At 40.0% G+C, this 27,982-nt stretch overlaps 1 protein-coding gene and 1 long non-coding RNA gene across 2 annotated transcripts; one reads left to right on the forward strand and one right to left on the reverse strand.

The window, feature by feature from the left end:
* Positions 1-2,653: 2,653 nt before the first annotated feature.
* Positions 2,654-6,123, reverse strand: LOC139737474 (uncharacterized). The gene is made up of 3 exons (XR_011711377.1): positions 5,960-6,123; positions 3,544-3,641; positions 2,654-3,104 (listed from the first exon to the last, which is right to left on the reverse strand). It is a non-coding gene; the product is annotated as an uncharacterized lncRNA (long non-coding RNA).
* Positions 6,124-8,063: 1,940 nt separating this feature from the next.
* Positions 8,064-27,578, forward strand: LOC139737447 (acid-sensing ion channel 1C-like). Its single transcript, XM_071648123.1, has 11 exons — positions 8,064-8,085; positions 8,852-9,137; positions 9,960-10,076; positions 11,782-11,949; positions 12,903-13,064; positions 16,302-16,423; positions 18,035-18,222; positions 18,949-19,093; positions 20,760-20,907; positions 25,715-25,806; positions 27,457-27,578. Exons 1-11 carry the CDS (start codon positions 8,064-8,066, stop codon positions 27,576-27,578), a joined length of 1,572 nt encoding a protein of 523 aa, XP_071504224.1.
* The last annotated feature ends 404 nt before the right edge of the window (positions 27,579-27,982 follow it).

A 27,982-nucleotide genomic window follows, 5' to 3' on the forward strand; every position in this document is an offset into this window, starting at 1 on the left:
TAAGCGCGGGTCTCACGAACCGACGTAAGTTGTATTACGCCGGTTCGTGAGACCCGCGCTGTAGGGCCTGTACAATAGGTAACGTGCAATACGCGTGTATTTACGAACCGTCGCTATTTCATTTTCGTATGTGTTTACATACAAATACTATTAGGGCTATACCTGCTTATCAACAATAACCTTATTAATTGAAATTAATTGTCATGTAATGATTGTTGTGATGATTACAATACATTTAGTGATAATTAAGATGATAATACAAGCCAGTTTCTCTTAATTGTTCTAAAAAGAGTGTTGTCATTGTTTTCATCTTCATTTAGTACACGCATGTATTGTTATTATAGCTGTGGTTGATCGTTCCAAAGATTTCTTTGCCCCCCCCTTTTTTTGTGGATATATTATTATTTAACACTTTTGCATTTGGACATCTATCATTTGGTAATACATGTATTCGGTATACTGTGTTTCATATTTTTTACTTTTTACTGTTTTTTTTTTATACTTAATTAACTCACTTTTTCATTTTTTCACATTATTTTTAATTCAAATTCAGTTCACTTCTTTCATAATAATTATGAATGTTTGTTCTAAGATGAAGGATACCGCTAAATCTTGGGAAAAAGACGTGCCAGTCAATAATAATTACTTGTATTTACTCATCTTTCATACTCATGCATGCACTCTGTTATTTCTTTCTCTGAAATAATATATTAATTTCTTTATTTCTTATTATTCCACATATTTGTGACATTTACTTTGACACAATTTTTATCAGTGTCATTATTGTCATTTGGCTCGCATGCGAATTCACTCATAATTCCTCATTTTCCATCTTTCTCTTTCCTGCTCAACAGATTCTATGATAGCTGCACCTGATCATATAAAAACATAAACTCATCCTGCATGCACTCTTCGAAACTGATAAACTCCTAAAAATACATGAATATCGACACTATCAGAATTTCAAGCTTCATTTTAAATATATAATAATGGTCATGTTTTATTATGCCTTTTGCAGCAATATATTGAAGAGGTACATTATGTAATCGAAGAAACATAGGTCCTCAATAGAATATCAAATTTGAATTATTCAGAGATGAGTAATGACAATGGGAAGGATAACAATTGTGGAAGAGCTCCATAAATCAATACATATCTAATGGCAAATGGAGATGGAATCAAGATTCAAGAATATGTGTAATTCAAGTTCATTATTATATCAGTTCTTGTGTGTTCACAAAAAGAGGAACACAGTTCGAACATGCACACCAAATCTTACATCGTACATTTACATCTATAGAGTGCGGACGGAACATATACAAGAGAAAGAATAACATTCTCAAATTAATATATCAAGCATAACTACATGTATGTATATGACCACACAAAGATGTTGCTGCATATGCATGAAGCTTGAGAGTGCTGCAACACCCATATGCTCAGATAAAAACTTGATGTATATCATACAAAAGAGAAGAGGTACTGCATGTACATGTAGTTACACTATTCACAGGACAGTAGAGAAAAAGCACGAGAGAGAGAGAGGGAAATGGGTGTCTAAAATAGGTCGATGTAAGGAGTGCCAAGCCAATTAAGTCTCTAATAGAAGTCATACATATATAAGGAAACAAATTAATCACAACATAAATGATCATGCTCATGTTAACCAATAATTAGCATCTAAAAATGTGTGTAGAAAGCCCATAATATCAGCCTTTCGCCCCGAAGGCTTGTTACATATGAGAAAAGAGAAATTTTGGCCGACCCCCCCCCCCCCACCCTGTGAATCCTTAATCCACCAGTACTATAAACACATTCTGAGAATGTGTTTTAGTACATGTACTAGCAAATTCACAAGAGGGTTGGGGAAATTCAGCCAAAATTGTGTGTGGCTAAAATAATTAAAAAGAAAGGTCATCAGCAAAACTACGGGGTGGATGCAGACGAATTTTCATGTGATGACTAAAAAATATGCAGCTAAAGGAAAAAAAAAAGACGGCAGAGAGGGGCCAAGGCTAATTTGACTCCCCCCCCCCCCCCCCCCCCCCCCCCACCAAAAAACAAACAAACAAACACCACTGTTTTACAGCACCTTTAAAGGACTCTTAATTTTTTGTTTGTTAAAAACAAAATTTCAGTGTGTTTAATCATCTTTAGTTGAGTTGCAAATGACATGTACATATTGGGCTGCCTGTGATTTTTTTTTTTCACAGCAGCCTACAAACTGCACACTGCAGTTGCGTGCGTTACTACGGATGGAGACAAATGAATAATCTATTATTTTAATATACGATGTTTGACATCCTTATTGCAATCACTTTCTTTAATTGTAAATTTAGAGACATAATGAATTATTATTAAAAGAAATCAAATTTCTGTATTTTGTTGTGATTTTGCATGGGAACATACACGTATCATAATTTACAATTTTAGTTAGATAAAGAACATCTTATAACAGAACTGTCTAGTGATGGTTGAATAATTATGTCAATCTGTTATAAGTCCTATCATTTACATGGAGTGCATGTTCCCATGTTTATAAGAATCATACGTGACACATTCAAAGTGGGTTGAAGACAACAAAATGATAAATAAAAGAATAAAGGAGAATAGAACTTAATCTGATTACAGCATCATCTAAATATTGCCAATGTGCACTTAGAAATCTATCAAGATTTATCACAAGGTTATGATTACCACACAAAACCTTCAAGATTTATTATCATGAAATACATACCAATGAACACTTAAAAAAATCTAACATTCCATATCCACATGAAGCTTTCCTTGATATAAATGTCTCTCTGTAGTGTTATTAAAGTGTAGCAAAATTGTAATTACGACATCACAGAATGGAATGCCTTGTTTTCACCTTCAATCTTAGGATCTCCTTTCATGTTTCCACTTTACAATCACATTTCACTGTAGATATACCGTCCTTATGTTGTCGCCCTTCATCCCAATTTCTCCCTCCTATCCTATCTGTAGATTGTCTTCTTTCCTAAGCCATTGTATTCACATTCCTTGATGATCAGCACGATGCTGTACTTTTTTCTTCTTCTCTGAAACAGTCCAGCTCTTCGCTACTGCATGGCATCAGTCATCTGAAAGAAAAGACAGAAATTAAGAACTTTCAATTAAAATCAAACATCATGATACAAGATACAACTTTCATTTTGAGAAAAAGAAATCAGCCAACTAAACTGTAGTTGAAATTATTTTGCTCTATTTATATTAAACATAAAACAAAACGGTATACAGGATCACAGAATGTCAAAAAAATACTGCTGTTTTTGATGCATATTCAAATTGTCTCGCCTTTTACATATTTTAATGATGCAAGATCTTATGTCAGCACTTAGTAAGTCTCATGTAGAATTTAAATTATTATTCACATGAATAAATCTGCATGTCCTTGTAAACAAGGCATTGCTTTGAAAAAGCTGAATATTACTAATTGCATTTGGGAAAGAGTCTACGACAATCAAACTTGTTTATTATCAGAGACTTTAACATCTTAATTAGACCTAGACTCTACATTACCTTTGTATTCACATCCGTTGGTGATGTACACGACCCTGTACTTTTCCTTTTCTTTTCTGAGACAGTCCAGTTCTTCGCTACTACATGGCACCAGTCATCTGAAAGAAAAGAAAGAAATTAAGAACTTTTGATTAAAATCAAACATCATGGCACAAGATACAACTTTAATTTTGAGAAGAAAAAAAAAATCAGCCAACAAAACTGAAGTTGAAATTATTTTGCTCTATTTATATTAAACATAAAACAAAATGGTAGGCCTATGCAGGATCAAAGAATGTCAAAAAATGCTGCTGTTCGTATTTGATGCATATTCAAATTGTCTCTTCATTTACACATTTTACTGATGCAAGATATTATGTTTAGCACTTGGTATGTCTCATGTAGAAATTGAATTATCATTCACATGAATATAAATCTACATGTATTTGTAAACAAGGCATTGCATTGAAATAGCTGAATATTACTACATGTACCTGCATTTGGGAAACAGTCTATGACAATCAAACCTGTTTCTTATCAGAGACTGTAACATCTTAATTAGACCTAGACTCTACATTATCATTCAGCTTTTAAAGGTATTAACCATTCACCTATAAAACACTGGCATTGTCATGTGCATCATATTTCTTTGATACTGCACATATTTTCATGAAGTCTGCACAAGAATGCAAATGAAACACGTCTGCTGTTTGGTATTTATGAGAAAAAAAATCACTAACCCGGAAGTCCTTGGCCTTAGGAATAACACGTGGCGAGTTAGTAGGAATTGACGTTAAAATAGAATAAGAATAGATCTACTAAATAGGCCTTTGCCTCATGAATGTCTGGTCTAATTATAGACTAAGTGAAGTCTAGACCTTTCACTTTTAAGTTACCAGCGGTTCACAAAATGTATATTATAGATCTAGACTACATCTAGATCTAGACATCTAATACTATTAGATCTTGGCAACTTTTGTCTTTGTGACACGAAATTAACACGTCACGGATGATATTGCGGCGATATCCAACAGGATGACAGTACCACTATTACTGACTCAGTAAGTTGACATCTATAGATAACTAACATCAACTTGTTAACGTACGTTAGAGATGGCACCATATACAATAACCGGTGACACTGACACTGACAGATCTAACGACTACGTTTAGACTAACGTTAAAGAGTTAGACTCGCCATCTCAGTAAGTCGGCCAAAGACAAAGTCAATACAGGGCTAAGTCAGTGTTACTGTTATGTTAGGCCTAACAAATGTTAACGGTTACTCGGTTAGGTTAGGTTAACCAGGACTCAAGAGTCCTGGTTAAATCAGTCGAGGGACATTTCTTAGAAGTCCTTCGATTCCAAAAATAAAAAGGGTGAAAGAACAAAGGGAAAAAAGGAAAAAAGAAAGGACAAAAGATTATGTATGGATGCTGTGGAAATCGACAGCGCTACTGTATCACTATCAATCACGCGTGAATATGTAAACGCCATTTGGTTGGGTCGCATTCACAAGTTTTAGGGAAAAAAAGCCTCACCGCTGTGCTTCAAAGGTACTCCACTCGAACTAACGTTAGACATAATGTCACATATCTACACACAGTACGGTACTAGGGCTGAATTCACAAGTATACTATAACACTGCACTGTACAGGAAAGCCACCTAACCTGTAGAGTACTACTCGTAGTGTTTAGGTAGTATCACTAGACCACATACTGTCATAGATGACATCTACACCAATGCTGCACACTGGCACTGGTCCGACGGTCCCTGACCAGGAAAAATCACTGTTGGACACTGACCAGTAACTTTTTCAGGAATGGACAAGTAAAAATTGGGGGAAAAAATGGGTGGACTCTACCTACTATTACCACTAGTCTAGATGTAGATCTAGAGCTAGACTATATAGACTCTGTGTTAATTTGACTTGGTCTTAGACTTCAGCTGATCTTAGTTTTAGTAACTGGCATTACAAGTAAAGTCTTAACTTAGACTTAATAATTAAACTTGAAAGTTAAAGTCTGACATGTCTAACTTTATTCTTTACTCTTCCTTTGAGTTTTACTTTTAGACTTTTTACTTTTTTTTTAGTTTAGTAGGCCTACTTTGTCAATCTCATGATTTCATTTTCAACTCAAGTCAAGGCATAGCCATGAGTGTCTTCGAGACTTTGACATCTTGCATGTCTTGCACACAGACGTTACGACTATGCTTACAGCACTCAGTAGTCTCAGAAGTAACGACATAAGTTGAAAAGAAACTATAAATAATATGATTTGGGATCTCATTTGAAATTGGATGGCGTTTACAGACTAGGCTTCATAAGCATCACGCGATTGAATACATGGGACTACACTCTACCGCAATTAATGGTTATGGTAGTCCAACTGAAACTGTTATTTTGAGCATGATTTTAATAGGATTATAGCTTACCATTCACTTCACTCGTGGACAGTGGGCTGGCTTAGGTCGTCATTCATCTTTCAGATGGTTTGGTTCTCACTCTGAGATCTGGATTAGGGCCAAAACCTAATTCTAGGCCAGTAAGTTGAACAAAGCTCAAAATAATGCAACTGCGACGGTTCGTAAAACCCGCATTGCTCTTCACACTAGCAATTCGGGTTTCACGAACCGGCGTATCTTTACTGCGTCGGTTCGTGAAACCCCTTTTTCTCAATTTCTCGATATTTCGAGTACCGTCGTTTTTTTCTTTCTTTGATAAAATTAAGAATAATTAATTTTGTGATCTAAAATTTTGGGATTTGGTAGAGTTTTGAAAGCACTTTCATTTGGTACCAATATCTCGATTTTGAAAATTTTGACCAAAATCGAAATAGCGTCGGTTCGTGAAAACGCCGACGATGTACTGTAAACTTACTGTTAGTGTATATAGGATACCACTTGCGTGAGAACAAGTTCAAAACCGTCCTGTGTGTGTATTTCTACTGTTTATGCATGAACATATCTACAACTGAATAAAGTGACGAAAATGATAATCATGCATCCAATAATCATTACGTGATGTTTACCTATTACTAAGTAACCTTTAATCACGGCAAAACAATAATTCGATGTCCATTATTATGCATTTAGCGACCACCATTCAGGCTGTCACCTCTTCTTCATTAATTATTACAGCTAAAGAGACCCACTTCGCTTAACAAGTGGTAATTAGCTACATGTCATCATAGACATACAGAGAGAGAGAGAGGGGGGGGGGGGGGGCAGAGATGATCTTGCCCTGTCAACGGATTCGAATGGATGCCATTAACAAACCCAAACACTGGACGTTCGTATTAGGATCTCGGTCACGACTAATTAATAGTCCTATAGCACGATCGATACGTTCCGACTAATAGTATTGAGTCTTTTCCATAACTGTAGGCCCGACAGATGAATACACACACACACACAAACCAAACAAACCAAACGGAACTGGTAAAAAGTGGTTTGCGTGGCCTTAATGAGTCGGAGCTGCTTTGGTTGCCTCGAATAAAGGAAGATTATATTGTGCAACAAACGGTGTCAGGCTTCGGTGTCGCCGACAAATAAAATATTCTACGAACAATTCAGACTCTATTATTTTGTGTTGATCTGTTGATTGAGTGACCCAATGTAGGTCTACTTTTCTAAAAGTAGCAGAACTCAATTTGATGATATTGGTATTGCTAGGAACCAGAGACTTAAAACCATAAAAAGCACTACATAATGAGATGTAGACTCTCTAATATGTCATGCAATACGATTCTTCGTAGATGACGATGACTTTGCCTGTAATTTTACCAGAAGCGCTCTCCCAAGGCTTGTACACCATTATGACGTCACAGTCTTATTTCGTCACGGTAAAAGCTAACTTCGATCCAGCGCCTGCAGCAGGGTGACAGGGTGGCAAACCGCTGCTGCTCAGACCAGTCAACTATGCGCGCAAACGCACAAAACCCCTACATCTACGACAGATCACGCAGGGCGCTTGAGAGTGGACAACCGCTTACACAGTAACATGAACTGTCGTCACGGCGTGGCGGAGATCACTATTTGCTTAGCCATTCTGTCAACCTCAAAAACTTTCACAAGCTAACAAAATCTCGACTGCGGTAAGTTTGCAGAGAAAGCCACTCCAATGGTCAGACATTTTCAAGAACTTGTCAGATATTCATTTTATTAACGTTATGAAAATGTGTAGTATTTTATCTGCAATGTTTGTTGGAAAGGATTCTACCTCACTCAACCCTGAATCATTCAGTCTGTGATTTCGAGACTCATTAAATAGTTTGTGTTATTGCTTTTTGCGCTTGTGTGTATGTGTGTGTGCGTGTCCTTGTTTGTGTCTGTTTATTCTTGTAAAAGAAGACGGGCATGCACTCTGATTTCGTTCTATAGAAAGAAGACAAGCAAGTTTGTCTTTGTAAAGTGTGTCAGTGTTTGACCAGAGCAATAACAGTCGCGTAGAACAGTTGAGAGTCATCTTAGTGGGCACTGGGCGAAAGCCTTGGTGTCACTTTTCATGTAGAACGCTCAATAGAGCGCACATCACATCATGGAAGTCGACGGCTCGATACGTAAGTTACCATAAAATTTCTGTTAATGTGTGTTTCTTTTGTCATCATGTTTTTCGATAGCAGTTTGATGCGATTACATTCGTTTGGAGTAAACTCAAAATCATTTGCGTTTCTATTTGATGAAGGGCATACCATTCAATATGATGCTTTCACTCGATCTCGCTCTCGCTGTTGTGTATGAGGCGGGAGATACCATGCACATATATTCCTGTGCTGTATTTTTGGACAAACGCGTCAGAGTAGACACTAAATTGGCTTTTAAAATGGGATAGCCGCGGGCAAGGATTGAGGTTGGGAAAGAATGATGAAGTGGAGAACAATGATAGTTGAGAAGGCGAAGAATCTAATCGATTTATAAGGTAAAATAGGAAGCAGTGATGGTGATGATGATGGCGGCGGGGGGGGGGGGGTGGAATGGGGCGATGATCAGATGTGAAAGTATAAATGTAGGATCATTACTACTTGTAGCGTGTTCAAATCTATATGCTTTCATAATTATGTAGCATCTTTCCTTTTATATTCTTATATCATGCCGTCCTGAAATATGTGAAGGCAGCCTATATATATCATTTGTGAATATTACTGTACTGTTGGTTTGTTGGGTCAGTACAAGATTAGATAGTTTTAATGCATGTATGCATTCACATGACTCGTTTGACCAGAAAGGCAAAAAGAATCAACAAATCGTAGTATAAATTTGGTAAATTTATAAGTTTATGTCCTATTGGTTATCATTTGTCGATTTATCTATTTTTTTTTTTTGCAGCGGGCGTCGCCCTGAAGTCGAACTACGTCATGCCGATAAATAAGATCGTCGTTGAATCCCTCGACGAGACCAACATGGACGACCTTCCCAAGAAAGATATGGCGTTGCCCACCGTGAGCGCGTCGACGGACAAGGCAGCCCTGCACCCGAGCAAGCCACCCGCCTATAGCACCACTTACCGCGATAAAATGTCCTTGCTCGCCATCTTCTACAAGTCTGTCCCCGATGGTATCGGTCTGGCTGGTATAAAGTACGCCTTTAACCCAGCTGAAGTCAGGTGGAGGAGGTAAGTATCACGTTGAAAACATGATTATCATGGATCGATACACATGATTGTACATGTAATATCTTGTCCATATTGTTCTCCTTTAGAAAACACACTCGTATATACACACACATTGATCTACATACTTATAGGAACATTATCTTTCACTGATGTGTTTTATTAATGTGCTGCATTCGTTATTTATTGTATTATTTATATAGGTGATCTTGTTCTTTCAGTTTGCATATGCATACAATAATACCTGCTCGTCTTAATTTTGTATTTTTAGGGAATGATGTATTCTGATTAATCCTTAACCTGCTTCAACTCTTAGAGTCAAACAATTATTTACTCATTTCCTTTCTTCTCTTGACTTCCTTTTACATACATATGAATGAAGAAACAATGTAATAATAAACCCAATCAATTAATCAATCAATCAATCAGAATTAACAGTTTCCCTATGTAATATTGAATGGGTACGCGTATTCAAAACATAATTAAATGTCATTCAATGTCGATAATAAATCGCGCTCTAAAAGGAAGAGAAAGCAGAACCTGGATTTTCCCTATTTCTGAACCCCCTCCGGTATTTCGTTGAATCCCGGTATTTTCCAATGCTAACATTGATACATTTCTTCACTTGATCGTAAAACATGTATAGGCCCTAAGATTTCCTCCTATACGAATAGGCAAGTTTCTTTTTATTAGTAGAACTCAAACTCCTATTCAAACCAAAAGTGGCAGTAAGAAGGAACAAATCATAAAGAGCCTTGGCGTAATTGTTACGAAGCTGGTGAGGGTGAAAATGTATCTTAAATCCATTGCACACAACACGATCAGACCGGTCGCACGACTAGAGAGGCGAGACGGGTCATACGACCAGTCGCACGACTCGACACCGCACACTGTACGATCAGACAAGACGGCTATTAAATCTGTGAGACAGTTCTGGCTTCAGTACGTTACACTGTAGCGTGATTTGCTGAAATTCCCCGACCGGTCGTGAAAATTCGACATGTCAAATCTCTACGACTGGCACAATGTTAGATCCAGTCTCACAACAGGAAACTAGCAATGCTGGTGACGTCACACTTCCAGTCTTGAGGTCGTATGACCGGGAAATCGTGGCAAAGTCGTGGTGGATGCGGTGATCTTAAGCAAACCAAAGAGGTACTCGCTCGACAAGTACCTCCTTGCTATAAGCGTATTAGTGCTTATAAGTCATGAAGACCTTGTGGCTGTTACCTCATTGTGTTTAACGTTGGGATCAACAGATGTATAGTCAGAAACGAGACCAGGGTCCCGTTTCATAAAACTCATTATCAGCGATAACTGCCACATTTCTGTGACAAGTTTGTTCTTATCCAATCAGATGCAAGGATTTCAGTGGCTTATGACAACTATGCCAACTTGTCACTGATGACAAGTTTTATGAAACGGGGCCCAGATTCAGCTTGATGATTTTTACAACAAAATCTTACCGTTGTCTTATCTCGGATGGATTTTTTTAAGGGGGTGGGGGTGATCACAATTGAAATCTTCTGGAAAGTCCATGAGTTTAAAGTCGTCACCATTAGCTCATCCTTTATAATGAATGCAGCACGGACCAGAAGTACAAACAACATGCCGTACTTCGACTTACTCAAAAATTGTAGGTTCATCTGCGCTCTGAACATTGCATAATACACGATGAGACATAAGTGTGCTCAGGTGCTGTTTAATCCTCCCGCCTCGAGTTTTAAAGGAAGATCGAAACTTTCGAGAGAGCGTTAAGAACAGGTAGAGTAAACAACCAAGCCACATACCCTGAGGGGTAAACCGGCCAACTGTACAAAGACCTGCTCCGTTCCGAGAGAGGTGATTATTGATAACAATAGCGTCCGAACAATGGGAGGGAACTTGGAGGGCATTTGGCCAGAATAATGGGAGAATTCGGGAGATATTGAATGTAACGTCTCTTCGAGAAATCTGCATGACATTCAGAAAAGGCTGCGGATGTAAAAATCTAATTGGTATTCCATTGTGTTCATAGTGTGTATAGTATGTATCTTTATGGATGTATGTACGTGTAATATGTTTTGAGACTGTCTGAGTTTATTAAGTTATAATTTGTTATGAGTGCTAAGAAAACAGAACAGAAAGTCTTTGCCAGTATGAATTCTGATGCCATATACCACAAATTGTGTTCAAAATGTTTTAAAAATAAGCAAAATACGGCATTTTACACAATTAATTTAATTGAACAAAAAGACACTGTCCAGACCTTGACGACTTGATCTAATCCCTGAAAGCAAAATAATAAGTACGCTTTCTTGGACATGAAACGACTTTGATAACAGAAAGAAAGTGATTTATAACAAACAAAAAAAAAAGATCTTCATAATTGCGTACTATGGTAATCAATGAATACGCGTGAGACCATGGAGAAATTCAACACTAATTCGAACGTTTCAATGAAGGTTCAGGGAATATGAACCACTTTTTATGAGTGAACATTTTCTGATAACTCTATCAGTCATTGCTGCAATAATCGGTGTGCAAGGATATATTTCTTGAACGAATCCTATTAAATACATGCTTGACGTGTCTGATTGCTTATTTGCATATAGGGTTTTTAATTAGATCAACATTTATAAACAATGTTATTCTTTTTTCTTGGTAGAACGTTTTGGCTGCTTCTTGTCTCGGCCGGGTTTGGTGTTCTCTGCTACCAAGTCACCGACAGGTGTATTTATTACTCCACCTACCCAAAGAGTCTCGACGTCTCCGTCGAGTACGTGGACGAGCTCACTTTCCCCACAGTGGCCTTCTGCAACTATAACTCCTTCAGGTGACATTAACAATCGTGACTTTGGTTGATTACTACTGCATTGCAATCCTTACATGAATGACATCGTTTTCCTCGTATCACATATTTAGCAAACCTGTGTGAGTGCCTTTTTTAGACGTAAGAGCAACACTATCAGTACTTTTTTAGAAAATATTACTGTTACCACAATGGGATTGCATAAAATGCATGTTAGTGTACTGATGATTTTGTTATCTCACAATATTCTATTCATCGTGTACACAAACACACACACACATACACACACATACAAAAGACAAATATTCAATGCTTCTGTTATCAGAGTGAAATTCAAAAACATGATGTTATTCCTGGTTGAATAACTTCAGAAAAATAGATCGGTCAAATACAGTCTGATATCAGTATTTGATATTGGGGCGTAATTGCGTTTGATTGAAAAACTTGGAATTTCAAAATGTTATGAATTTGGAAAATTTTGAATGGATGATATCAATACTCAATTTGCATGTTTATATCAACTGTTCTAAAACTGCTCCCTGAAAAATAAGTGAAACTTCAAAATGTCATGACTTCCTTATCTTTCATCCGATTATGATAAAAAAAAAAATGTGCTGAAAGAATTTCTCCCTTTTCAGACTAACGTTATACTGCACTGATGTTTCTTCCCTTGAATTGCACTTTATATATCATGTCAAGAATCGACATCGTTACATTACGTAATTTGTTTATTTTCATGCGGTCGAAACTATTGACTTTTTTCCCAATTGAAAGCATTGAGCGCTTCAATAACCCATATTAGTCTGAGTTAAATGAAACAATTGCTATTCTATTTGTTTAATGTCACATTCTATCTATCAATCAATTTTTGGGGTCGCAGAATTATACCTTTTTTTTTGTTGTTGAAGGAAGTGTTCCAAATTTCGAAGTAATTATTATTTACAATGACTTAAGACAATTTCTGTTTCACAAACTAGGTTGTCGCAGATATATGGGACGGGAATGGATGTATTCTTTGAGGACATGTTCTACACTCCAACCACCTTTAATATGTCTAGCTATTACTCCAACTTGACGGCCGTCAATATGACTGACCTTTACGACGACTTTGGCCACGTAGTCGCGACTTCTGTTTTCCAGTAAGTTTGTCTATGTCTTTCAATTATTTATTCATTTATTCATGTATTTATTCATTCATCTATTTAGTTAGCTTTTTTTTTGGTTCACTTATTAATTTTTTTTTTTATCAAGCCTTGCGTGCGACTACCCGGAGGTCCCCGCAGATGACCCCCACATTACAGTACCTAGCACGTATCTCAACCGTAGTTACCCGGAGTTGCTCACGCAACTACTACCCGGAGGTCCCCGCAGATGACCCGCACACGACAGTACCTAGCACGTATCTCAACCTTAGTTACCCGGAGTTGCTCACGCAAGTCCTATTCACCCGCAACTAAGTTTAGACCCCGTCACACATTTCGGGGCAAGTTAAGCGGGCTTGTTGCGTGTGGGGATTTTCCAGCACGCATGACAATTTTTTGAGGACGGACAAGGATTTGGGCAAGTTTCGCATGCGTCACCTGCTGGACCCGTTCTATTTACGTTTAACTTCCGTGTGACCTGCGTGCCAGGCGCGTGGGTGGCAAATGAGGGGTGACAACTCGGTGAAGGAATTCCTCTGAGGGAATGGCAGGAGTCCTACAGAATGTAATTATCTTGGTCGCATATGGGGACTGCGAAGTACCTGCGTTACATCTGCGAAGTACCTGCCTGGGAGTTGCTTGCGAGGTGCTGCCGCTAAGGGCCTTCTACTAACGTTCTACGTGGACCTCTGCGGGCAATCCCCGTGACTCACTCGGAAAAAGTTTTGGTTATGCTCAAAACTTCGTTGCGGTTAAATCGAACTTGCGTGCGCACCTCCTGGCAACTACCTACGAGATACGCGCTAGGTTTTGTCAGGTGCGGACCAACTGCTGGGAGGTCCGGGTAGCAATTTTTTTGTTTTCCCGCAAGTGAACCCACAAGGCTTCCCCAGACACGATGTGACAAGGTCTTGATCATGCTCAAAACTCGCTCCGGGTGAGTCACGGGGGTTTGCCCGCAGAGTTCCACTCAGAACACCAGCAGGAGGCCCTTAGGCTACGGTCACAACTCAGGGCGGCGACCGACCGATTTGTAGCCTGCTCGGTCGCCGCTGAGATTTTGGCACTGCCCACCAGTTTTTGGGGCTGTTGAGCAGCCTGACAGCCCCAGCGAAAATCGAGCAGTGCCCGAGCGATGATCTGTCGATGCCCTGTCGATGACCCGTCAGTTGCCGGCCGATTTTAGGTCAAACTTGGCGAAATGCGAGGATCCTCTCAGCGTAGAGTCCGATCAGTCACCGAGCGGTGAGCCGTCGGCAACTGAGCGGTCTCCCACGGGCTTCCGGCCGATTTTTAAAAAATCGACCAGCGGCCGACCGATGATAGGCAGGGCATCAGAGGTTTCCTGTCGGCGTACGGGCGGTGGCCCGTCGTTCCCTGCCAGGATGTTCTCGGGAGCAATCTTTGGGTATAAACAATAACGCTCTTTCTCTGCATCAGAGAGGTCAACGAGGTCTAAGATGTCGTTGATTCCACCTCAACTACTTCAACAACGAGATCCACAAAACCAGCACCTTGCTCGGCTGAGGGAGAGGGTCATTTTATCATTACCATTGTCATTTTATCTGTAACGATATGTTTTGTTCTTTAGCGCTACGTTTTCTACACCTGTGTTTTTCGTTTGAATGAAAATAAATATAAGAAATGAAATGAGCTGGTGCCATTATGCATATTTTGTTTTCATTTTTTTCTGAAACACAAGCAAATGAATAACGCCAAGTACCATACGCTTAGTGAACATAACAGCCCAGACGTTTATTGTTCATCTTAAACATCATACCATCGCTTGGAAACGTTCCACATGACTGCCAAAACAAGACCACAAAATACTACTGCAGTATTATCATAGAGTACAAGTCCATCTTATTGAACAAACAAATATAAAGTACAGTCCACATGACTGTGCAAAGTACACTCAACACTTCTGAAAAAAATAAATACAAACCACAGTCCACCTGACTTTATAAGAAGAAATACTCCAAACTACAGTACAAAAAGGTGATTGAAAACTATGAAGGGCATAACTATGTAATACATGACATAGTCAACTATTTACCACCGACGGAAAGAAGAGGAGTATTTCTTACCTCGCAACCAATATTGCGCTCTTCATGGTTGACAATTATGAAAATAAAAATATACGAATATCAAAATATACAGCTCTTTATATATGCCCTGGGAAACGCCGCTGTAAATCAAGCAGTCGCCGCCCGGACGCCGGTCAGTTTTTAACTCGCCGACCGGTGACCGACCGGTGACCGACCGGTGACCAACCGATCTCCCATCGGTCATCGAGCGGCCACTGCTCGGCAACTGATTCTCTTGGGGCTTAATTTTTTTTTACCTAAACCGCCCAACGGCCACCGCTCGATTAGATCGGCGAGTAGAAATTTTAACTCCGCGCTAAAATTTCAGCGGCGACCCACCGATGCCCTAAAAATCAGCAGTGCCTGGTCGGTCACCGGTCGACGACCGACTGATATTGGCTAAAAACTCGCCGAGCGGTCGCCGAGCGGTCGCCGGACAGGCTGATTTTGGAAGTTGTGACCGTAGCCTAGCGACAGAACCTTGTTGGCAACTCCCACGCAGGTACATGGCAGCTGTAACGCAGGTACTTTGCAGTCACCGTGTGTCGCTCGTAGCTGAAAATGGATCTGTTTCAAAGCTCTCACGCAGGTCACACGGAATACACGCAAGTAGCAGGTAAATAGCGCGCGTCTAGCAGTAAGACGCAAGTACGGAACTCACCACCATCCTTGTCCGCCCGCAGAAAATTCTCTTGCGTGCTGGAAAACCTCTACTCGCAACAAGCCCGCGTAACTTGCTCGGGAAGGTGTGACAGGGCCTTTAGGAATCGCTCGCAACATGTCAGTGCATGAGTGGAAGTGTGCGATGGGGATATTGATGCCACTGGCAGTCTGTTTCTTGCTGTACAAAGTCAATGCCAATTTGAGATGGAAGGGCCTATAAGATTTAACGACATACACATAAGGGTAGTTTATTCTCAGAATTAGTACTTAGTTCATGTGGTTACTGTTGAGTTTTTAGTGTCTTAGAAGGACATAAACACAACATAGATATCATGTTAGGTAAGATCCATGAATACATTTTATACTAGAACAGACTTACCTACACTGTATCTCCTTTGGTGTAATTATTTGATAACATGTTTTACAGTCAATTATTAACTTGATATGACTGTTTACTTGTTTCTTTCCTCTTGCATTTACAAAGAGTGAGAATGAATCAGGTAATACTCCCCCTTCAAAATGTGACGAGGAAAATCTTCGACTGGGGGGCCTGTTTTGTGTTCAACGATGCTGATGGTTCGCCGGGATTCACCGTCAGAGCTGCTGGTAAAAATATCAATCGCATCTGAATGATTTATGTGAATAATTGTTTTATGTGCGCATGTGTGCGCGTATGCGTATGTGTGTGTGTGTGTGTGTTCGCGCGCTCGCTCGCGTGTGTGTGTGTGTTATAGGTGGGTGGCAATGATGTACTCTCTTAAGGTCACTCATAAATAAGTGAAAAAAAACATATTTTCACTCCAAATACAGTACGATTTCACTCTAAATTCAGTCTTTTCTAAAATTCACTCCTTCGTGAGTGAACGTTTCCGCTTGTCAGTATGTGGTACGACCGGGTGATTGCGTGTACTATAAGTGCAGAAGTGAGCATTAATTAGATAGGTAAAAATTAGTCATCGTTGTCTTTCTTGCCCAATTTGAAGTGGAATTACCAAAACCTGTAAACGACATTGAAATTGATACTTAAAGAGCGTATATTCTGGGAGACCGTAGGCAGAGCTAATGTGTAAAATCAGTAATGCAAAGTACTCGAAAGCTGTAGAGTTAAGAGACTTTACATAGTGTGCCAAACAAGGATGAACAAGTGCTACCTGTTTGTACGAGTTGGAAACAACAAGCAGTAATAGAAGCTGTATCATCTGTGTCGTAGCTGTATGTAACTGTATCGTGCATCATCTGCATTCTGGAACACTCAAACCTTCTACACAAGAACCAGAAAATAAAAAGAATTTTCCATCGTTAACCATGTCATTATAAATCGAAAGCGCCTGCTAAAAATGGCGCGGCGAACAATCACGGTTTAGTACAGTCCTTGATAGATTAATCTATGAGATACATCCCACTAATGATTAAACAAATAATATGACACTATTAATTTCTTATGCGATGAACTACGTGGGATTATTGCCGAGTCATACTGTGATATCCAAATATTTCAAGCATCTGTTGTATGTGTTCAACAACAAGCATTTCGCCATTATGTTTGCCCTTCCTCTGTTTTTTTCCTCTTCTGAGTTTGACTGTCTCCTCCGTTTTGTCTGAGAAAAGTTGGCATTAAACACTACACAAAATATCAACGACTTTCCACAGCTAGAAACAGTATAGAAGCGTTGGTTATGCTGTGTGCCACGTCCACATGATCAAGTAAACACTTTTTCAAGTTTATATTTCTCACAGAATATTTACCTAAAAGTTAATGTTTATATACCATATGAAAGGTAATTAATTGGCTAACAACCTGGTAGGTCGCTAACAAAGGTATAAACTTTACGCATGAGTGAACATCTTCGTTTTTCTCTTCAAAGGCATAAAAGTAAATTTGCAAAAGTAAACAAGTTGTCATTAATGCGTGCTCTTCATGAGTGCTCTTCCGTGTAACAAAAAGAACAAAAGACAAATTTAACACAAAAAAACTGGAACTAAGTTGCAAAACTAAAGAGCTATGACCTTCATAATATCTTTGAAGCCCAAAAGATCAATAAAGGCTAAAATGATAGAGAAAAATTAAGAATCTTCTTTCAAATCCAAATTCAATTAAAATGAGAGAAGAAGCAATAATGAACAAAAATGATAGCAATTTGAATTGATCACTCAAATTAGAAAAAAGTGTTTACTTTTTTTTTGGTTCTGAGTGTATATATCATACATTTACCACAGGTAAAAGCTACGGTCTAGAGATCATGATGAGCGTGGAGCAGTACGAGTATTTTTTGGAGCCAAGGCAACGCAACACGGCTGGTTTCCACGTTGCTGTGTACGACAGAGGGACCTTCCCACTCATCGAGGAGGCAGGCTTTGTGGTACACCCTGGCACACATACACTTGTTGGAATGGACATGCGAGAGGTAATATGTCCATTATCACCCTCCTTTTTTTAATCTTGTTTTGATTTGATAATCAGCTAATGATATCGATTATTTCAAAAGGCACTTAAAATTGCATCCCTTCATTTCACTTGATCTTATCTAATGCGACTTATTTTCCGACAAGCTAAACCAATCCTTCGTTTTAATCAAGGAGAACAAAATTATTGAATGACATATAGGCTTTTCTGTATAAGAAGCGAATGCAAAGAGAGATTCAGATCATCTATCCATTAATTATCTATTTATCTCTTTATCAACAGTAATTGAATGTTTTCAAAATTTATAACAAATCACAGTGAAGAAGGATGATGGCAGCTTCGCATATGAATGCATGATTGCTTGCCCAAGAAGCAGAACAGAAGAAGAAAGCATTCACAAGTTCTATATACACAGGAGAACTTGTTAAGCAAGTGGTATTGTAATGAAATTACATGGCTCAATTCCTGAAATATGTGAACCTCTATGTCATCATCCTCGTTCAGTGTAATTTTTCATGGCTTTTTTAGGGTAATGGTTTATCTGCTCAAGGACCATTAAAAAAAATCCAAAGTGTATACATGGAGCTGCCGATTTATGTACTGCACAATTTGAAATTATGAAGAATGTCTCAACTTCCCCTATAACAAAGATAGTCGTAATAGTAGTCAAGGTAATAAGAAGCTATGCAATAACGAGCTTTCCTTTTTTTTTTTTTTTACTTTATAGGTGACAAATCTCGAACCACCACACGGGGAGTGCAAGAACAAAACGCTGAATTACTTTGATTATTATGGCCACATGGAATGCAGGGCGGAATGTCAGCTCGATTTCTTCGTGAATACTTGCGGCTGCAAAGTGCTCGCAGAGCTCGGTGAGCAGCCTAGACCCAATATCATGCTGTTGTTGACTCTTCCCCCTTTTCATTGATGCATAAACGTTGATGAAATTAATCATGATGGCATTTTTGTATGTTGAAAAGTACAATTAGAGATGATAGTAAAAAACCTTTCAACTGTTATGATGAATGTCAATTTCAATACTCCTTTGCAATCGTCATTATGATACGCCTAATTGTCTTTTTTATTTGTTTTTGCAATAAGTATCTTTACCCTCATTGTCACCATTATTCTATTTTTTTTTTCAATTCCCCCAATCGTTGATGGGCAAAAAGCTTTTTCGTCATTTTAATCAAAAAAGCATTTCGAAGGGACCATCATTTGAACTGATCTGCTGATTTTGCAGGTAATGCACGGGAATGTACGGCTTGGGAATACTTCACCTGCATAATACCGAATTTTTGTGAGTATAAATGCGGTCTTCTCTCTCCCTCACACACACACACACACACACACACACACACACACACACACACACTCTCTTTAAGGATGGGTATACTGATCATGATTAGACGATTTGTCGTGTATACAGTATGTTCTTGACAACAAGTGTAACACAAGTTATCTTGTTAAGTCATGAATTTCCAGAAATTATATCTGCGGTTTGAAATTTTATCATGATTTTATCACATTTTGGTCACAAAATTCATCCTCTCTTTCATTTCATTTCATGTCATTTATTTTTCGTTGTCAACATAGACTGTCAGTGTACAAAATACGGCATGAAGAAAAGCATTTTACATATTTTACATGCATCGAAATATAACATTGTAAACAGAATGAATTGAGAAGACAATAAATTGGTGTATTTACTGCATAATTTTGAAAATATTGAAAATGGAAGGGAAGATAGAAAGGCAGAGATTGTAATATAAATTCCCCTTAAAACCATTATTAATAAGGCACAAAAAAAACCTTATTACCATAAATGGGCAGCGAAAGTATAGATATAGTGACTACAACACATGAGACATTGACAATTTGCTCCTTACCTATCTGTTGGATAGTGATTAAGTGAACTTGAATAAATCTCCACGTCATGATAGGTAATTTCAACTATTTCAGAACGTTGGGAACTTTGACCTTTCACACTTTAATCGTTTGTTTGTTTTTCCTTCTTCTTGTTGTTTGTGTGTTGTTGTTGTTTTTTTCCTCTTTTTTTTTTTGGGGGGGGGGGGGGGGGGTAGGGGGCTGCGGGATCAATACGTAGTGCTCCTCCACCCCCACCCCCCCCCCCCCACGTGATGTAAGTGGAGATGCCGCGCATTGTCTGGTATTCGCGATTTCGTGCATGTTACACCATTGTAGAAAAATCCTCCAGTGCCATGCATCTCCACTAACGCATTCGCACCTGTGCAAAAATGAATCATATTTGCATGCTATTGAACACAGGCACACAGACGCAAATTTCACATCTTACGCTATCAACTGTTTGCCGGATTTCCTTTGATTGCATATTTTGTATCTTATTTCCTACTGCGCCTGGAGGAAGATATAAGAAGAATAAAGCCTCAAACAATTAAATACTCAATGGAATTTCAATCAAAACGCTGCATTCAAAAATCCATTTGCCGCTTCTTACTTGAAAGTGTGACCAAAGAAAATTGACATTTCTTCTTCATGATTTATATTGCTTTACAGACGTATTTATTCTGGACACCAAATGTGATTGTCCAGTACCATGTGCAAGTCGAAACTACGATCCGTTTCTTTCAGTGGCCAGGTACCCTTCCAACTATTATTCGTCGGTGCTGGCATCCCAGTATAACGTGGACGCCACCCTGTTTCAGTGAGTGCCAATGGATCCCTTTTTTATTTGGGGGGGGGGGGGTGCACGTCACGAACTCGGCACCCAGAAGGCATACACCCCACGAGTTATACAGCTTACGAGTCAGAGCCCTCGAATCATACAGCCCATGTGCTAGACATTAAAATGAACAAGGCCAATGAGTTCGACATCATGGCCACTAGCTATTCGGTCCACCAGCTCGACATTAGACAAACAAGGCCCACGAACTTGACAATAGGCGAAAAAGGCCCACGAAACCGACATTTATCAAGGGGCTTAGTTTGCGCAGTATCGGTCTCGTGGGCCCTGTTAGCCTAGTGTCGAGCTTGTCGGTCTATCATTTCATGTAATTATTTCTTTTTGTTTCCACTTGGTATTTTCCTTATTTTCCTGGTGTCGAGCTCATAAGCCTTTGAATTGGCCTTGTGCTGAGTTCATTGACCTTATTTGCCAAGCGTTGATGGTGATGGGCTGTATGACTTGTGGGTGTCGGATGACGCCTTTTTTAGCCCATTTCATCAAAGACTGCGCTTCTCAACCTTTTTCAGCTCGAGGCTCACTTTGGCTCCTACAAGCCGTTTGGAAGCCCATTGTTACATATGACATGATTCTTCAAGATAATGAATTTCTTCTATTCAATTTTTAGCCGATGTGGCTGCCCAACGGTTAAGAAGGACGGATCTTTGATATGAATCCCCAATGATCTAAATACAAGTACATTGCAAACCCAGTCAAGGTATGGATTAATGGGAACATTTCAAAAGGACTTAAAAACGTGACCTGCTCATAACAGCCTCATAAGCTCCACGAACGACTTCAACTAGCATAATCGAGGTGAACTCTGAATAATTGCTCTCGTCAAGACATAAAATAATTGAATTTACGATCACAGAAATGACAGCATACTAAGCCATAAACTAGCTGTCACAGCAAGCTTTTAAAAAGTTCAAACAATTACTAATGAAGCCTTTAACATTAGGGCAAAACTAGATTATCTACTTGGATTGCTTTGTGATGCTGTTATTCCTAGGGCAACTAACGGTACGCACATATGTACAGAGCTACCAAGTCTCACGCATTCTGCGTAAGACTCAAGCATTTAGGGGCCATCTCACGATCTCATGCATGACACCCATTTTTCTCGCGCATCGGGCGAAGTCTGCAACTTGGGCCTAAAATGATGAGCATAGCTCAAAAGATTAAAGTGATTGTTGCAATTGAAGGTATATTTCCCTTTTGTCTTTCAAAATAAGTTAAAAGTTGTCACTTAAGTATGCACTGATCGCACCATTAAGAGCTAAAAATTGAAAAAGCTCTCTACCGTGGGAGGTCACAGGGGTGAAAAAAAACCCTCCCACACCCTCGCTCGCGCGCACATTCGCATGCCGAGATACCGAGTCATAAAAATCTCACTCATAATTTTTTTTTTGAACTTGGCATCCCTGCATGTAACAAAATCTTAAGGCCGTGTCACACCAGCCTTGCGTGCGACTTGCAAAGAACAATTTTGACTACCCGGAGGTCCCCGTAGATATCAGCACATGACAGTACCTAGCATGTATCTCAAAAGTAGTCGCCCGGAGGTGCGTACGCATATTTTTTTACCCGCAACCGTGTTTAGGCCCTGTCACACCTTTCCGGACAAGCTACTCGGGCTTGTTACGTGTAGGGATTTTCTAGCATACCGGACATTCCTAAGGGCGGATAAGGATTTGTGCGAGTCAGCGCATGTGTCTTACTTGCTGGACGCGTTATACTTGCGAGTATACTGTGTGACCTTTGTACCAGTCGCGTGGGGGCTGACAACTTAGTGAAGGAATTCCTCTAATGGAATGGCTGAAATCTCACAGAATTTCATTATCTTGGCTGCATACGGGACTGCGAAGTACCTGCGTGGGAATTGCCTGGGAAGAACTGCCGCTAAGGGTCTCCTACTGGCGTTCTGCGTGGACCTCTACGGGCATTCCCGCGACTCACCCGGAAAAAAGTTTTGGTCATGCTCAAAACTTGGCTGCGGTTAAATCGGACTTGCGTGAGCACCTCCGGGCAACTACGCGCTAGATACTGTCAGGTGCGGACCAACTGCGGAGAGCTCCTTGGAGTAAATTTGTTTCCCCGTAAGTCAAGCCGCAGAAGTTCCCCCGTACGGTATGACAAGGCATGAATGAAAATTGCAAACATTCTTGTTCGCCCGCTGAAAATCTTCTACGTGCTGGAAACTACCTCCTCGCCACAAGCCCGCGTTATGGTGTGACACGGCCTTTAAGGCCGTGTCACACCTTTCCGAGCAAGCCTTGCATGCGACTTCCAAAGAACAATTTTGACTACCCGGAGGTCCCCGTAGATGAGCCGCACATGACAGTACTTAGCACGTATCTCACCCGTAGTCGCCCGGAGGTGCGCACGCAAATCTCTTTACCCGCAACCATGTTTAGGTCCTGTCACACCTTTGCGGGCATGCTACACGGGCTTGTCGTGTGTGGGGATTTCGAGGATACCGGAAATTTCCGAGGACGCACAAGGATTTGGGCGAGTCAGTGCATGTGTCTTACTTGCCGGACGTGTTCTACTTTAATTCTACTTGCGGGTATACTGTGTGACCTGTGTATCAGTCGCGTGGGTGCTAACAACTCAATGAAGGAATTCCTCTGAAGGAATGGCAGAAATCCCACTGAATGTCATTATCTTGGCTGCATACGGGGTGTCAGGGGAAACTTACTGCGCTCCTTTACTCTGAGTATAAACCACGTAAATAACACAGCATGAAGATTTTTGTTTTGGATTCAAAATGCAATAAACAAAAATTTAATTCCTATGCGGGTTCTATGTTTTCTGACAAATCTCATCATAACGCAATGCAACATAAATAAATCATCCGCTTATATACTTAAATCAAATATTCCACTGAATTCATTAGATTAAATCAACCTCATCAAACTCCCTATTACAATTAAACTACACTTGTACTTCTGCCTACGGAGCTCCTGTAACTATCAACTGTCAGGCTTTATCTTGCCGAGTTCTGTGTCCTATGACGTCGCTGGAGAGCGCCCTCGTGCGTCTTGTAGATCGCTAGGGTGCAGCGTCGGTGCCGACGTCGACCAGTCTGGCCCGGCCAGTGATGACAGCGTCTCTGTTGACGACCGTGACTGTGTCACCGAGCAGCGGCTGGTCCCGGACTCAGCTCGTAGTAGTGCGGCTGTCTCAGCTCGTAGCAATACAAGGATGCGGAGTTATTTCTGCCCTGCACCCGCGCGGAGAGTTGCCGTCTGCCCTCGGAGTGGTCGTTCAGTACCCCGTCTGCCAATTCCGCTCAACAGCAGGAATACTTTAGCCTCGGAGTATCACAGGTTCAATTTCTCTCTCGCTTTCTCCCTCACAGCCTTTTAGCTCGGATCTCAGCGGAGTCTTATCCTGGATTCCCTCCTATTTCGACGAGCCTGGACCCTTCCCGATGGGCACAAACGGTCTTTCCTCTCTCGCGTCGGATTAGCTTCTCCTCTCTTATTCCTCCTTCACAGCTATTTATCTTCTCTCCCGCTTCCTCTCTCGCTCTTAACCTTGCATACATTATCACTCGCCAATCAGTGCGATTCCCTTAATTCTAACCTTTCACTCCCATACCAATACAATAATAATTAACCTGTAATCTGACTACTCACTGTCACTTACATTCTCTTTATTCAAATACCGGGGTGCGGCCTTTATTGATAACCAAATGAATCATAACAAAATTCGCGGGAAACCCAGCCAAGCATTTCTTACCGTGCTGCGAGAAGGGTGCAGCTTGCAAACCCTCGATCTCGCCAGCTGTTGGCCTAAAAATTCTTTCTACCCAGACAGTAGCCCACCGTAAACAAGAGGGTAGGAGAAAAGGAGAAAGAGAAAAAAAAAAACTTCCGTGCCGTTTACCTCTGACACGGGGACTGCGAGGTACATGACTATGTGTGGGAGTTGCCTACGAGGTGCTGCCGCTACGGACCTCCTACTGGCGTTGTGCGTGGACCTCTCCGGGCATTCCCGCGACTCACCCGGAACAAAAAAAAATTGGTCAAGCTCAAAACTTGGCTGCGGTTAAATGGGACTTGCGTGGGCACCTCCGGGCAACTACAGGCGAGATACGCGCTAGGTACTGTCAGGTGCGGACCAACTGCGGAGAGCTCCTGGTAACAAATTCGTCAAGCCGCAAAAATTCCCCAGATACAGTATGACAATGCCTTGAGCATGCTTAAAACTTGTTCCGAGTGAGTCGTGGGGTTCGCGCGCAGAGGTACACGCATAACACTAGGAGGAGACCCTTACCGGCAGCACCTCGCAGGCAACTTCAACTTAGGTACTTCTCAGTACCCGTACGTTGTTCGTAACAGAAAACGGATCGGTTTCAAGGGTATCACGCAGGTCATATGGAATACACGCAAGTAGAATGTAAGTAGCACGAGTCTAGCAGGTAAGACACAAGTGCGAAACTCGCAAACGTTCTTGTACGCACGCGGAAAATTATCCTTCGTGCTGGAAAACCCTTCTCGCAACAAGCCCGTGTAGCTTGCCCGGAAAGGTGTGACACGGCCTTTACGGTCTTACAGAGAACGTAAAGAAAGTAGAGTTTCATATTACAAACTCTTTTCAAATAAGCGTTAAAGTTTTGACTCATGTTTTTCCTCATTATATGTAATGTGAATATGTATATGTTTATATGTATGTTCGTGTATATATATTGCACGTCTCATAAACAGTAGGCCCTATATAAAGTGATGGAGTTTTTTTTGTCATCATTGACACTGGTTTGAATTTAATTCCATGTGTACAGAGATAACATCGTATTGGTCAGCATCTTCTTTCGAGATATGAGCGTCCAGAAGGTCTCCCAACAAATTGCCTACAGCTTCTTCAGCTTACTATGTAAGTTTTATCGTGTTATGATTGCTTCTTTACTCTCTCTTATAAAAGAAAAATCAAATAAACACATTTTCCAAAACGGCTCTAGATTTCAACAAAGATTAGATAAATAACAGTGCTGTATTGATCAATGATTGCACTGATTTGCCACAGTTTCGACGTCGTAAAAAGTGAGAAAAAAAAAGTGACTCCTACTTGTCGCTAACGAAAAAAAAGAGAAAAAACTAGAAATGTCGCTATGGCGACTGGTATGCCTCCGCCATAATTAACGATTCTTCTAACAGGTCTATACTACATGTGGACAATGTGTGATTACATTTTCACCAAATTTTCAAAATGTTAAAATGACATGTTTGTCACAAATGTATTGAATGTTCACCTTCCTTGACCTACATGTATGTTTAATTGGATGAATAGGAGAGTATGTATTTGGGGACTTAAGAACTTTAACTTGACTTTGACCCTTTCATAAGTTTATGCACTGAGCAATTTTCAAGGTATGGAGAAAAGTGCAATTTATGTATTGAACAGTAAATTATCATTTCCATCTGGCCTTTGATTTATAAGAGAATCACTGTCAGGCAGAACATACATAAATACGTATTAAGTTTCAAGATAACTTGAGCCACTTCCGAGATATGGAGAAAGAAGTAAGTTCAGCACGTTCACTTGATCTTTGACCTTTTGACCTTTGACCTTCTTGGCCAAAAAAAAAAATCCTAGAGAATCTCTATTGGGTTATACATGCATACATCAAGTTAAAAAAAATAGTCCTGCTGGCATTGCATAAATATAAGGAAAATAGTAAAATTTTGAAGTATTGCCCTTGACCTTTGACCCCTGACCTTTGACCCCATGAGCCCCAATTCCCTAGATAACCACTGCTGGTCAGTACATGCTTATATACTATGTTCCATGAAGATACCTTGAACAATTTCCAGGATCTACAGAGAAAAAAGTGAAATTTCAACATTTTACTTGACCTTTTGACCTTTGACCTTTTGATCTCATGACCCAAACTTTCACCAGAGAATCCTAATTGGGTGATACATGTAAACACTAGGTTTCAAGAAAATATCTTCAGGCATTGCATAGATTTGGTGGATAAAGTGAAATTTTATGTATTTGACCATGACCTTTTGACCTTTGACCTTGAGCATGTGCACCCAAAAGTTGATAGGCTCAACTTTACCCCCTAATACACATACATGTCAAGTTTCATCAGGATACCTCAAAAGGTTTTTATAGTTACCCTGTCCACAAAATTCATTACGGACGGACGGAAGGACGGACGGACGGACAACCCGAAAACATAATGCCTCCGGCACCACTTCGTGGCGGAGGCATAAAAACACAAGAAGAATTAACACGTCAGAAAATAATCATGATCATTTTAACGGCTCCATGTCTATAATGGTCGAATAGATACAAAGGGTTGTAACTGTCGTTCAGTTATAATCAGTGTGCCTTGATAATTCTTAGTAATACTTCCAAAGAAAGTGTGTGTTTTTCGATCGATAATACTTATCACATGCTGATGGTCTTCTGCATGCAACGTAGTTTTTTATGATAATTAATTTGATATAACAATTTCAGTTTCATAATTAGCTATATTGGTTGAGCTTTTGTCTCCTTTTTGTTCTTATTCTCTAGGTGACATTGGTGGCGCCCTTGGATTGTGGCTGGGAGGCAGCATTCTTACCGTGTTCGAGGTTTTCGACCTCTTTGGACACTCAGCGTACGTGTACTCCAGGCGTGGTACGAGAGGGAGTTAGCCACAACCCTGCTCGTCACTATATTGAAGTTTTAAAACGAACACTTTCAAATGTTACTGGCAGTATTGTGCGACCGATTCTAGTTTTCCTATAATATAGGAACCAGTCAAATTCAAAGATTTCTACCCAGAAAACCCAGCTATGAGCGATTCAATTCACTTGTTTAATTTAGCTTACACACATTTGCCTACATTCACTAGCGCAATGTATCTTTTTTTTTTAATTCAAGTGTACAAACTTTGCAACCAAGGCAAATCGTATTCATGAAACGCGAGTCTATTAATATATTCCCAACTGTCATAAGCTAATGTGACGGAGCAAATTCATCTAAAAGTATTTCGAATTTGCATTGTTGAATATTTCCACCAATGGAGATTCATCACCTGTTCATTTCAAAGCTTTCT

The sequence above is a fragment of the Diadema antillarum genome, unplaced genomic scaffold (assembly GCF_040938485.1).
Source record: "Diadema antillarum isolate AM-2024a unplaced genomic scaffold, OU_Dant_1.0 seq00000693_RagTag, whole genome shotgun sequence".
Taxonomy (NCBI): domain Eukaryota; kingdom Metazoa; phylum Echinodermata; class Echinoidea; order Diadematoida; family Diadematidae; genus Diadema; species Diadema antillarum.